Source organism: Echinococcus granulosus (assembly GCF_000524195.1).
Source record: "Echinococcus granulosus chromosome Unknown EG_S00010, whole genome shotgun sequence".
NCBI classification, from domain to species: Eukaryota; Metazoa; Platyhelminthes; class Cestoda; order Cyclophyllidea; family Taeniidae; genus Echinococcus; species Echinococcus granulosus.
In genome coordinates, this window is record NW_020170390.1 from 255,192 (window position 1) to 269,872 (window position 14,681).

Genomic DNA, 14,681 nt, shown 5'->3' on the forward strand with positions numbered 1-14,681 from the left:
CTTCTTCATTGTGGAAACACTAATGCTGTCTTCATTTTGTGTCTTACTGAGGGTGGTTGTGGACCTATAATTTAGTCAGCTTTATTATCTCGGTAGTAACGTTTGTCGTGTTTTCACCTTTTCCAATTCGCTCTAGCGTCGTCAGGCATTAAGCCTGACTGCTCTTTGTGTGAAACCTGAGGGATCCCATTGTTCCTTTAACTCAAATGTTTCTGTGACAGCTGTCCTCATGCTAAATCTCGTTAAAATTGACCTCATGTGGAAGCGTTTCTTTCTAGTTTTGTGGCGAAATTCTCCGTTTTCTTATTGGTCCTGAATTTTGTGAAGCAATATCACGTAATCAAATCTCGTTATTTCAGATATTAGTTGATTAGTTCAAGGCACACATAACCTTTAATGTGATGCAAGGTGAAATATTTACTAAGTATCACATTTATGTTTAAATCCTTTATGTTTTTGTAAATTTATGGGATTATGCAAATAAAGATGAGGTGCCATTAATGGTTCAGAATATTTACGTGACAGTTTTGACTCAGTCTTACCAAGTAAACACTTTCACCTCCTTTTAATGTTATTTTTCAAGTAAAAACCTAGTCCTTCTTAGTCGAGACTACATTACTCTAATAGAATTTAATTTATTTTTAGCGCTTTTCTTCGTAATACCACATATACCTTAACCAAGTGTTCTTTACCCTGTCGAATCTACCCAGCCTTTACAGCCTAACCACTTCTCAGCTTACAGACGGGTGATCGTAAAACCTGAGCGGATTGTTCGACTCCCCTGGGAAGCCTTCAATTTTACTTGCACTGCCTCTGAACAAAGTCGTCCAATTGTTGTCCTCAAAGGAACCAGCACACAGATCAATGGAAGTTTAGGTCTTACCATGAACCGGCCCTCTGAGAACACGATTACTGTCACTGCTAACCGAGGTTTTCGAGAAATGCACGGAAATATGACACTGGAGTAAGCCTTTGAACCTTTTAAAATCCAATAATTCTTTTTACAAGCCAATTTTTAACTGCCTGCTGATGAATAACTAATTTGAGTAATAATAGATCAAATGCTGGAAGTGGAAGTTGGGACGTCTTCACGTACAACGACTGCAAAATCAACATGGGGAATATTATTTTCAAAATGTTTGTGACAGAGAACAAAACTTTTTAGAGCGGTCTTGACTCACTTCCGAAGATGGGCAGTTTGAGCCAAAATTTTACCGCGGCTATCACTATAGCAGCAGTGATGAGGTCATTTTGGTATTTTGCAAACTCTTTGTGTTGAAATACATCACTTTTACAAATTTTTATGCATTGGATTCTAAACCGATAGGGTGACAATGGCAATCATTTGCCTGAAATTGTTTGCTGCTTTGAATTCACTACATTCCAAGCCCTCACAAATGCGATTCGCTGGTCTGAAATTGCACACTTTCCATTCGAAATCCATATTTTTTCTCAAAAACGAGCGTTTTAGAAATAATCAAAAATCCCCAAAAATTTCACTTCAGTAAACTGCTGTCGCTGATGTCTTTGTTAACTTTAATCTGGACCATTCGAAAAGCAGGTGGCAAGGAATTGATGGTAATAAAATATTGGCCTTAAGTCACAGACGATTTAACCCTTGGCCTCAATTCCTTTTGGTAAGCAATTGTGTTGAGTAATAACACTCCAGCAAGGAGTCATACGACTGTCGATAGATAGGGTAAATTATTAGGGGTCGTACTATCCCTAAAATAAGACCAATGCATCTTCTTGACCTTATTAACCCAACTTTTTCATAGCACCATGGAAGGGTTGATTTTGACCATGTCCAGATAATTTGCTTCTCCGTTACAACATGCTTCTTTATTAAGGTTCCACAATTCTGAGAATTTCAAGGTTTGTCAGGCATGATATTAGGGGAGCATCTAAAAATTTCTAAGGATTGGAATGCGTCTGCTTCCTGCCAAGCCGCCGTACTGCAAGTCAATGTCATTTCTACATGTTTTTGTGTTTCCATTCAAACACCGACAAAACTTTCAAATAAAGCTATGCGAAACTATTGCAACCTCAAGCTTCTGTCAAAACGGCAAGACTAGGATTAGTTAGAATGGTGGAATGTAGCAAAATAAGTTTAAAGAATTGACGAAGTAGGATCGAAAATTCAGGTTATCTATTTCAGGACCAATGCCACCCAACAATAATATTAGCTAAGCATAGGAAACACTTGGAAAACTAAAAACCTCTAACAGGCCTGAAGGCAAGCTTCACATTAAATTCCCTTTCCGGTTTTAATACGGAAGGAGAATTTTTCGTTCTCCCAATGACTTAAAGTAAATATAGGAAGTAAACCGATATATCTCTTCCATGCGCAAGACCTCGTCCAACACAAAACTTGATGCTAAATGTGATTTGGGTAGCCCTCAGCAGAAAAATGGTCTATTTTTCCTGTCTTTTGCGTCACGCAAAGGTGTTACGTTGAGGGAGGTGAACGGCGAGGTGTGGAAGTGGTTATCCTCCCGGTGTGTCCAAAGGGGATGTACAGCTGCAGGGACGGTTCTTGTTTTGTTTCTCATCAAATCTGCGACCGTGTCTATAACTGTCTGGACGGCTCGGATGAAGATGAGCAGTTCTGCGCTGGTCAGTCCCCTTTTGCTCGTCTGCTTGAATAGGCACTGACGATGCTTGCTGACAATGCATATATTAGGCTTTCGGAGCCAAATCACGAGTCTTTCATAAACTGTTTAGTTAACAAACTTGAATTTCTTTTTTTGGCAGGTTATATTTAAAAAATCCGATTAAGGCAATTCCTGTAATAGAAAATGCTTGACATTTTCCAAACAAGATTGCTGGAATTTTAAAAAAAGCTAGAACATTTCCCTTGCATAAAAGAATATAAAAATCATACTGGTTTTACCAAGGCGCCAGAGCAAATCAAGTTTGCCATAGATCTGACTATTTAATTTAGTTATTAATGAATAAGTTTCTGGAAAAGGTTTTCAAGAAGTACAGTTGTTGGGTAAAGAACGGTATGGCATCATGAGGATGATTAATTGCCCGTGAGGGGTTTTTGAAATAGCTTGCAGACCACGCTATTTGTAATGCTTTTGGTGATTGGAATTGCACCCCCTACTGCAACCTTTTCACAAAATAAAGCCTTGGACTGCTATGGAATTATCGAATAGTCTTCGAATAATTCTATCCAAGAAGCAAATATTGTCTGCTCTTTCTAGAACACTTCTTTTTGATAACCAAATGCTTTTAAAACACTATGAGGTACTTCCCACATAGTTTGTTGTATTGTGCTTACTGAAGCTCTTAACACAACTCAATTTTCTTCTACCTCATCTCAAAATCAAAAAAATTTCTTAAACTTCTTAGTTTGAAATGCTTAACTATATTCAAACAAGCAAAACAGAAGAGACTTACATATTTCAGAGTTTGAGTCACCTAGCTCATCGCAGAACATCACCGTCCTTCCACGCCGACCTTTCGAATTCACTTGCTCAGCACTGGAGGGATCACGCCCATTGGTAATCATTCCGGCCACGCCAAATCTCATCGCGGAAGAAGATCCGAGATTTGTAGTAACGCGATCGCCTCCCAACACAATTCGGGTCAGAGCAGTCTATGGATTGCAGGAAGTCGACAAAGGCATCACCTTTATGTAATCAACACCCTCTACTTATTTTCCATACATACGTAAAGTGCTATTTTGGAAGCAAAGGCCATCTTGGGTTAACATTTCGCAATAATACTATTCAAAGGACACCAGCCATTCATGTCAGTGTCAACCAACATGCAAACAAACACACATTCTTCTTTGGTGCTTACCAATTATGTATTTTGCTTTCTAGCAAGCTTATTAATGTAATATCGTACTTCAATTAGGCACAATAAAGAATAATTGGGAGAATTTCGCTTCCATAAAAGGCACTTGTGAGGTATTAAATCCAGGGTCTATACACCAATGTAACTTCGCCGTTGCAAATTTTGGGGTTGCATAACAAAATCCCTGCAATGCTGCAAACTTATTTCATGCTTTCAAGACAGGTGAAACACACATTTATGGGCAGCCTTAATATACTTTTGCAACTTTAGTGTGCATCGTACGTAAAGGAGAGTAAAGCAAGTGCTTTTAGCTCAATTTTGGAAGCTTATAAATTCCAAATATCAATCAATCAAATCAATTAAAGTCTTGGCTAGTCTTAAATAGTGTCCGTTATCTACTTTTCACAGTTACAAAGAACAGGAGATAAGCCCGTATTCTTTTAATGCCGTCTTTAAAATTGAAGGGATGATTCTTCCTTGAACTGTTATTCCTATAAAGATGTAAACCATTTTGATCGAGGCCCACACAGCAGCGTAAGAATGCTGGTTTGTGAATGTAAAAAAATCAAATTTGTTGCAAAAGTCCGTTTGGTAATTTTTGGATTTCATCAAGCAATTTCAAAGGAAACTGAGGGGAGATTACAAATTGCTAACGCAACTTTGCTACGATAATTTGTAGCCAACTTACTCGTCATGTAAGTGAGGCAAAACTTCTCCTCAAATTTTGATCATAAAGCGTCATTCGCTAAGCATAATCTCATACCTCTTAAGGAAAAAATGAACTTGTTTTGTTTTGATGATTTTAGGTGCTTGATGGAGCCAGGGACCCGGCAGTACATCAGGGTGAATATTGAGTTGCAATGCTCGCTAGATCAGAGTCAATGCGGAGATGGTACATGTCTACCTACCTCTTCATTCTGCGATGGCAGAATTGACTGCCCTGATGCGTCAGATGAGAATCACATCCTTTGTCCACGTGAGTTCATAGACACCACTGCACGATACCCTCTGGCTTTTTATACGTTTCTTCCTGTTTTTTTAAGCAGAGAAGCTCCTAATGTCGTGCTTGACAAATGTACCGCACTTAGCAAAATCGGTTCAGCATTAATTATTTAACCAATTGAAAATAGGAAACATTAAAAATTTAGAAAAATATGCGGTTTTACTACCTGACATGAAATTTTGAACTGAGCTGCTGCAGTTAGAATCACCTCATAGTTCCAGCAGACACATTAGTTTTGCAAGAAAATTTTTTCCTAATCGTGACCTCGCGTTTGATAAAGCCTCTTTCATCAAACTTTTTGCACTAGTATGATGTCCATCGCTTTCAGCTTTCGCATACCCCTCTCCATTTCTTACTTATTTTTATCAGAACGCCAACTACCTAATGTCAATTTGGCTACAAGTAGCGACGAACTAATGATTACACCCAGTGAGATTCGTCGTAGACCGTGGATTCCTTTCACCTTTACCTGTCATGCTCCGCCTGGATTCCATCCGAAATTCATCATTGACGGCAGTGGAAAGGCTTTGGACGATGATAGACGCTTTACGGTGTCCTGGCCACGCAAAAACGAAATTGTTGCTGGCGCATCTTATGGCTTGCGTGGTAAAAGCGCCCTGAAAGTTTGGTACGTCTTATGGCTACTTGTTAAAATTAAGTGGATAGTTCAACTCATCACGTCTTTGGACTAATAGGTGCGTACTGGAAACAGGTGTACAGAAGCCCATCGACATCCTCATCGAGCAGACATGTCCTAGCGACAGCTACCAATGCGCAGACGGGACCTGTATTCAATCCTCTTCACTGTGTGATGGAAAGCGCGACTGCAAAGATGGTTTAGATGAGAGGTTTTGCGAAGGTAAATACTCGCGACGTTGGAAGTTATTATAAATTATGTGATTAGTAGTTATAAATCATTTTCGGTCTCAGCCATAACACCGAATCTGATTATAATGCCTGATTCGGTCAGCGTTCGTCCAAAGCAGTCCTTTAAGTTTACTTGCACTGCCCCGGAGGGTATCAAGCCCGAGGTCTACCTGGAGAGGGATCAACGCCCAGTCTCTACTGACCGTCGATTCAAAGTCGAGAGACCTAGTTGGAACAGCGTTACCGTCACAGCTATGAATGGCCTATTGGAGACAAATGATGGGATGTTATTTACGTAGGCATTTATCTCTTTCTTCCAATAAAAATCTTCCATGCTCTTCGTTTTAATGCCTCCAACGTAGAAGCATCATTATAAAGGACCAAGTTTTGATTTGAAAGGTAGTCCTATTTGGTTTAAATAATAATCCAATAATACCAATACCTCAGTTTAACCACTAGATGTGTTTAAAACCATTGTCTCCTTGTTAAAATGTCTACAACAACCAATGAAAATTAAAATTATAATCCATTAACCGATTCTAATGATAGCTGACTACATAACTGCATATCTTTGTGGTGCACTTTGGAAGCATGAAGAGTAGGACCATGTATGCGCATTTCGCTAATTACTTTACGAAACTAAAGATGCAAAACGCCGACTGGAGGACAGCAGCAAGTGGCGGTGTCGGTGGACCACCCGTGCGGTCGGGGCATGTTTCAATGTGACTCACATTTGTGCATCCCCACCGCCGCTGTCTGCGACGGTCGTGGGGACTGCCCTGATGGGTCGGACGAGGATAGACGATTTTGTCTCGGTAGGACTATTGCACTCCCTTGGATGGCATTATGTACATATTGTATCCTATTTTTGCTTCATTTATTTATTGTGTTGCATTGAATGGCAAGCCTGCCTACTTTTTTCTCGCCGTGGTCATTAAGGGCAGGGAAATGGGTAGTACTTGTTTAATGCCTATGTATGGATGCATGTTAGTAACCTATCGACAAAGTCCTCGTCGGGATAATATCAAAACAAATATTCTGCAAATGTATATACTACACTTTACAACGATCAGGAAGACTTCACGGCAGCCTAGTTTTTGCTAAATAGTTTTCGGTAATTTATCACATTACTATGCTCCAGAATAGATTTCCTAGTTTCAAGAAGTTCCACGTGCTTCCAATTGGTTATTTACGTTTATTCTATTCACTTATTTCATTCCCCTTCAAATCATTTTTGTTTTCTAAAAGGGTTTTCAAGCCTCGATTTGCAAAGCTATGTATTCAGTAGTTTTAGACACGCATGTGAATATTTACGTGTGTACGCTTTTTGGAATGTCATTGCAGGAAGTGATAACATTTGTGCTAATGGAAAGTTGTCCAAAATTCGTATGACAGCGAATAAATTGGCCCTGATTTGTATCGAAAACACTCTTATTGCAGCATCAGCCGCTCTGCTTTGACAAATCTGTTCTATTTACCACACATTCAGTTTCCAAACGTTCGATTACTTTTCTTCCGACAGCTGCACCTTTGGAAGTGGAAGTGAGTCCAGCCTCAATACGGATTGCGGCGTGGAGTTCTTTCAATTTCTCCTGCAAGGCAAAGCGCGGTCGCGATCCAGTGATTATCTATACCACGACGGGGATCCCAGTGGACAGAGATCCCCGATTCCGCGTGCAGAGGCCGAACTCACAGACTGCCCTAGTTCATGCGCCCTACGGCATTCATGCCTATGGCAACATTGCAAAATTTATGTGAGTCCTATTTGAACACTTCGTTCTTTACTATACTGGCATTGGAATGGCTTTTTTGCTTGATTTTCGTATCAATTTATTTCTCATAATTAGGAATAATCGACAACATAGCATTGTGGTTCCATCTCAATTCAGTGTCAATTGCTTATTACTGATTTTCCAACCTAACTTTCACACGAGTATTTTGCATTTTAATTAGATAATTTGGTTGGAATAAAATCCAATTATTACTTTAGATTACCTCGTACACTATAACAGACTTTTTATACAGTTGTCAAACGACGGAGGGAGGAAGGAACGAAGTTGCCCTATCGGTTGAGTCACATTGCGCCATCGGGCAGTCGCAGTGCAGGAGCGGTGAATGCGTCAGCTCCTCACAGTTCTGCGATGGCTATCCACAATGTCCGGATGCCTCTGACGAATTTCCGGTGTTCTGCCAAAGTAGGATCGCCTTTCAAAACCAAATTAAGTGTTTGTCGTTTGTTTTTTTATAGCTGAAATCGGATTTGATACATTCCAATATTTACAATAAGTGAATAGCTAAGTTTGTCACTTTTTCTGCAGTACCACTGATGTATTGATCAGTTCGCAAGGTGTAAGTTTTATTTTTACAGGTATGCTTCATTTCCTTAGATACGTACTCGAGTTGGCTCAATGCAATTTGATGTTTTAGAGCCGAAGTTTAGTGTGGTTATTACCCCCAGCTCGATTCGAACCATCCCATGGCAAAAATTCCAGTTCATCTGCATCGGTCCCTCCTCCAGCCGCGTTGAACTCGTTTTTTCACACACTCGCAAGCTTGTAGCCGATGAACTATTGTTTGAGGTTGTTCGGATCAACAAAAACGTCATTCAAGTGATTGCGTCTCAAGGCCTTCGTGGGAACGATGATACCACAATTGAGTGAGTTTCAGAGTACTTTACTTACCACAGTTGAACTTCAAGCAAGGGATGCCCTTTTGAGCGACTGCAATATCTGCTTTTATGGCTCCATCGAAGAGCTCTTTTATTTGATTTTTCGGCAATTATTCTATCAACAATTTAAACTAATACTGTAATCTTTTTTATTCGGAAAACCATTTATGCAAATATAAGAGTATAGTAATAGCGACTGGGGAACCTCAGGCTTGGATCTAAATGCTTTGGCCTGAACCCGGAGCTAAGGGCCATTATTCCATTTATGTTATATGCGTTTCAGCCGTCTTCTATGAACACATGGACTTGGGGGCAACATGCTATCACCAAGCCCAACGTTAGCATTATCCACGTATTTTCCCTCACAGGTGTTTCCTCACTACCGGGGAGAAGAATCATATCAAAATAGCCATCGATGATCCCTGTCCCTACGGCCAGTCACAGTGTAGGGATGGGGGTTGTATTAACACCGTGGCCCTTTGCGACGGTCGTAGGGACTGTTCTGACGGTTCTGATGAAGATCTCGTCTTCTGTGCAGGTATTCTTGAGTAGCTAAAAATATCCTGCTGGAAAGTGATAGATTATCCTATTTGGAATGCAATTTTCTTCCCTTCCTTTATCCCCCTGTGCATAAGTTGTGCTGATTTTCGAAATTAAAGGTAGTGGCTGCTTGTTATGCTTCTTAGGAAAGTGAGTCAAGTAAGTAGTGATTATTTTCTGCCACATACAACAGTTATACTTGCTATAATAATCAAAGAGTTCTTTTTGAGATGTGCGCTTTTTATGAAAATTCGCATTTTCAAAAAATTTTTCTAATAGCATCTCCCAATATGATGGAAAGAGCTTAAAACTAGTTCTAACTAGTACGCACGTATGGGTGGTTCGGGAAGAACTTGGTTGGTCGCAGTTTGCTTCAGTTTAGGGTTACCTTTTTCTCATTTAGCTAATAACCCGACTCAGGAGTTCACTATCCATCCCGAGTCGATTGTTATCCCGCCGTGGAAGCACTTTTCATTCGTTTGCACAGCTCCAGCAAACAGCCAAGCTACTGTTGTCTTCCAAAAAGACGGTCACTTGGTTGGGGGAGATCCGCGCTTTGATGTGTACAGAAGAGATGCCAATGCGATCGAAGTGAGCGCCCCGTTTGGCCTGCGCGAAGTGGATAGCACCACTTTTGAGTGAGTTTGGAATCCGTGTTTTTAACAGTACAACTCACCATTTGTTTTGTAACTCTCCTTATCGATGATAGTACAATCTGACTTACTGACACCCTATCTGTTTCTCATGCATTTTAAAACTCATCTCAGTTATCCTTAAAACTTAAGCTCGAACTCAATTGTCCTTGAAGTCATCGCTCGACACGGATTGCGAGGCGGTGACGATACGGTTATTGAGTAAGTCTAAAGCATCGAGTTCTGCGAGTTCGTTAAAAGTGCTGTTGGCTCGAAACAACTTAGGCAACAGGTACCGCTCTTTCTAACAAAATGTTTGAATTTTGCTACAGTTCAGAATGTCTTTGAAATTTACTATTTATTATTTACTGTTTTGCCTTCTTATATAGGCTGTTTAGTTAACATGCAAGAATCAATGGGTCTTAAGTGTTATAAGATGGCACTTAAGTTCCCTGAAGTCCTATAATCTCACGAAACTCGCTTGGAAAGATACTCAAAGAGCTAATTGGTTGCGTACCATAAGAAATAAGCATTCTCATTTTGAGCCATTTTAAAAAGCAGAAGACTGCTACGCTGAAAATTATCTCAATATTTTGATTGCTTCTCAAACTAACAAACGGTTCCAATTAGTAAAATGGAAAGAGAAGTAGGCAAATGCCCGTAACATTGGGAAAAAGCAATCACACGCGGATGTTTTAATATGGAGCAAAATAGGAGTGGCACATCGTAGTGCCAGGCAGTGCATTTCATAAGGTTTCTAGTGCTACTATCTGACTGGTCTGTGGCAATTCTCCTTACTGCATGCTGCACGCTTTGCGTCGCCATCGTGACGGCCTCCTACTTCATTTCGCTCCTGTCTCATTCGAGTGCACTGTGCTCTCACTTGTCATGTAGCTCTCTGCAATACAAGGTGAATTTATGGCAAACATTCTTAGCTACCATCATTACTAAGCTTTCGCTGGTTCATTACGTTTAAGGAAAGTACGTGATCAGGTTATTTGATTTATAAGCTACCATATCATTGTCGAGAAAGTTTGATGGCTTTCCCTTGCTCAAGTGAACCTAAGCATTACTTGGTAGAACATTAAAACATCGTTTTAAAATTCTATTTGCAGGAAAACATCTTTTTAGGTGATTTTGTAAGGTCTGCTGTAAATTAAAAAGAAGAAGTCAAATATGTAATTATTTTCTTCCACATTGTTTGGGAGAAATACATTTAAAATGGGAAAAAGTTATGCCAAATGATAGCAACAACATGTTAATACTGATGTAAACTACTTGCAAAATGACCAAGTTAATGTTCGAATAAACCTTATATGAGTTTAAACCACTTAATAAGTTGCACGAGTGGGAAGGTTTTGGCTCACCAAGACCTTTGCATTCAACTTATTGGCTTAACTCACGCCCTGTAGATGCGTGACACGGCTGGGTGAGAAGCGTGCTATCTCAATCACCATCCTCGATCCCTGTCCCTCCGGTCAAATGTCATGTCGCGAAGGTGGATGCATTGGGCAAAACCAATTCTGTGATGGCCGCGTCGACTGCTCTGATGCCAGCGACGAACAAGTGGACTTCTGCCAGGGTGAGCGTTTAGTTGTCCCAACCTTGTGTGTCCATAATAGCTTAGATTTTATCTGGCACTGTTCACTACCGCCTACTAGGAATCGTAAATAGCTTTTAAGGTTTAAATGCATCCACTTCGTTGATCCCGATTTCTCAGCCTTTGATGACACATTACACTTTTTTACGGGGGCGTTTGCAACTTGCGATGAAATTTACCTTAACATCACCGTCTAGGTATAATTGAAATTATCCCTTTGCCATTAATTTGATTTGTAGGGTTTCAAAGATTAGGATTTTTACCTTACTACTGAATCTGCCGACATAAATTAATGTCCCTTGCAATTTGCATCGTTATAGAATTAAACGGATGGATGGGAAATAAAGCCACTCCCTTTAAATTTTGATTGCTGTGGTACCTGTGGTGCCTTTAAGTAATGTTTTAAACGTCTTTCTCACAGGGCTCCCTTTAGACTCATTCGATGCCTTGCAAAGCTTTTAAGGTTTCGACTGAAACACCCGGTTTGCTGTTCCTAGTTTGAACTGATCAGTGCTGAAATAATATTCTTTACAGGTCGTAAAGTCGGGGAAACCATGTTGAAAAGTGTTTCGAAGATGGGATAAATGTGGCCTATTATAGTGTAAAAGCGATTAAATCAAAATGCTTTCGATGTCGTTCAAACCACATTCGTTGACATAATGCTTCAGAAAGAGCCAGTGGTATTTCTCATATTGAAATAGATGGGTGTGAGTACAAAATGCCAGCACATTTAATAAAGAACAGTCCAATTCTACACGCGTAGAGGTTCTTCTGTCTTCCGGAGCGATCCAGTTGTCCATTTAACTGTACCACTCATTTTTGTTCCAAACATATAGGATAAAGTTTTGAATAAAGTTAACGATCTCTAAAGATGTATCATAAATATGTTAAAATGTGCCTTCTGCTGATAATTTCTTCCTCAAAGAGCTAAGTTCGCTTGCAGTCCTATCCAAATTAGAACTAGTTAATCTGGGCCAAATAATTAATATAAATAGAAATTAGTTTTAAAGTATGTATAGTAGTTCATCCCGAGTTCACATTTTTGTATTCATATAAATACTCAAAAATATACTCTTACCTGATATGTCTACCTTTTGCATTACAGCACCAGAACAGGGTGTAGTTGTAACTCCTGACGTCATCGAAGTTACTGAATGGACTCCATTCAGTTTTGTATGTCGTGGACCATCCAATAGCCAGGTGACGGCAATTTTCAGTACTAATGGCTTATCAGTGGAGAAGGATCCGCGATTTGAAGTGATCGGGCTTAACACTCCCAACACTCAAGTCACCGTCCCCAAGGGCCTGCGCTCAGTCGATGACACGGAGATTGAGTAAGTCTTCTTGCTGTTTACACCTTCAATGATATTTTACACACTTGGAGTCTAACATCGTTTAAATCGTTTCAGGAGCACTTGCTGGTTAGCAACAGAATATATACGCAGATATGTACCCAAAACCACTCAGTTTATGCTGCCAGTATTACAAACAAAATCTGTTCTTATATGCAATTGTTTAAAACTAATGGGAGGCAAGTACTGAGACACCAATTTAAAAGCACTTTATTCCGAAACGGTACCATGTTGACTACTGATAAGACGCGATTGCTTTTCTACTTCTCTTCAGTTGTCTGTGGAATATTAAGCCAGATCAAATTAGCATCTTGGCAACATTAAATATGAATCCCGTATCTTAGATGTGTGACCAACCGTGGGCAAAAAAAAGCACTAACAATAACTATCAAGGATAGCTGCCCATCTGGTGAAACAAGTTGCCGAGACGGGACGTGCCTGCCAATCTTGAAACTCTGTGATGGTCATATTCATTGCCCTGACGGATCTGACGAGCTGCCTGAATTTTGCGGAGAAGGTGAGTTTAGACCCTTGGCGGCTCTCAGACAGAGAAATCTTGCTTCTCTGATTTGTTTGAGGTCCTAAACACCTTGAACTTTTCATTACTTCAAGGATGCATAAGAAATGTTGCGCTCCCCAAATGGTTCCAAAGTTAGTCATAAATTAAGCCTTTTTTTCAGAAGCTACTCACACTTTGATAGATATCTCATGGAAATGACTAAAAAGAAACCATGCGAATGAAAATAAATGCAACAAAATAATAACTCACTATTCAGTCTACTCGGATAGAAATTTTCCTCTCTGCTTCGCTCTAATGCCATCAAAGATTCCTTCATTTTATAACGGTACCTCGAGTCTTCTTGCCAAAACTTGATGGCAGCTCGTAGTGAATTTTCTTGTAGAACTATCAAGAAAATCTGTCAAAAATAGGTCTTTTAGGCTGCCCTCACGTTTGGCATCAGTGTAAATTTTTACGTAGGTCAGTCCGACATTTATCAACATCGAGCATCCACTCAAGTAGCAACGCTTATTGTTTAGTTTAATTATTTAAGCAACGAACATAAAATTAGTCAAAAGTCACATTTTCGTTCTTAGTTAAGACGCATCCACCAGGCGTGGCAATCCATCCGGAAACAGTATTTGTGGAAGAATGGACTCCATTCAGCTTCGTGTGCACGAGTTCATTGAATTCGATCTTGACTCCCACCATAAAAGCTGACGGTTCTCCTGTCAGAGCTGATTCGCGTTTCCGCGTCAACACATACAACAAAACAGCCATTGAAATTGAAGCTCCATTGGGCCTCCGCAGCAATGATGACATGCAGATCGAGTAAGCTATCTTACCACCAAAAATGAGTACCTTCAATCTTGCCCAGAAACCCTATTTTGCTATATTCCAGACTACTCATGTAGCCTATAATTTACTTGTAGTTAATTTCAAATCTAGCTGGAATTGTGTATTCTCAACTCAGTATATTTCGGTGGAATTTATCTTCATTTAGGTGTTCTAATTCCGCTGGCCAAAGTAATACCATAACTATCACGGTGCTGGATGGGTGCAAATCCGGTGACTTTCGCTGTAAAGATGGCTCCTGTATTTCACAATTCTATGTGTGTGATGGGACACACCATTGTGAAGACGAATCCGATGAAATGCCAACCCTTTGCAATGGTGCGTTTCGGTATTTAATTATCCGGAAAAAAATGTAATTGTGCCGATTAATAAAACTTGGGATCATCTTTAAGAGAAAGTTTAACCGTACGGAAGCATACGTCATGCAGGTGATAACGGTCTGCATGGGAGCATCCTGTATTCCCGCGAAATGAAAGACTACTGCACTAAGCTACTTTGGAATTTTAATGCTTTTGACATAAGATTTTTAGCCTACTGGATCTTGAACCTCTGGGTTTATTGGTGGATGTGTAGACCCTACATTAAATAAGTGATTTCAGTAAATGATTCGGAAAAAAAATGCAAGAACGTAAGGACACAAAAGTAGTAACAGGAATCAGAATATTCAGTTTATAAAATAAACCCCACTTCTCTCAAGTCCCGTTGCACTTTCTTGACTTAACTCACTTGACGATATGGAGACCCTTACTGTTGTGCTGTTTTCTCAATTGCAAATTCCGTACTTTCCTTGATACTTTCAGAAGTTAGACCACCCATCACCATCTCTCCGGCCTCCATTAGGGTTTCTGAATGGATTCC

The 14,681-nt window shown here is 39.9% G+C and overlaps 1 protein-coding gene across 1 annotated transcript; it reads left to right on the forward strand. All coding sequences in view use genetic code 11, as the record gives it.

The window, feature by feature from the left end:
* Positions 1–4,620: 4,620 nt before the first annotated feature.
* On the forward strand, positions 4,621–13,803 carry EGR_02233 (Putative vitellogenin receptor; the record flags this gene model as incomplete). Its single annotated transcript, XM_024491482.1, has 10 exons — positions 4,621–4,783; positions 5,180–5,416; positions 7,167–7,431; positions 7,703–7,872; positions 9,289–9,523; positions 9,671–9,739; positions 10,930–11,099; positions 12,223–12,451; positions 12,814–12,986; positions 13,565–13,803. The coding sequence occupies 10 exons, from the start codon at positions 4,621–4,623 to the stop codon at positions 13,801–13,803; spliced, it is 1,950 nt and encodes a 649-aa protein (XP_024353988.1).
* Between the last annotated feature and the right edge of the window lie 878 nt (positions 13,804–14,681).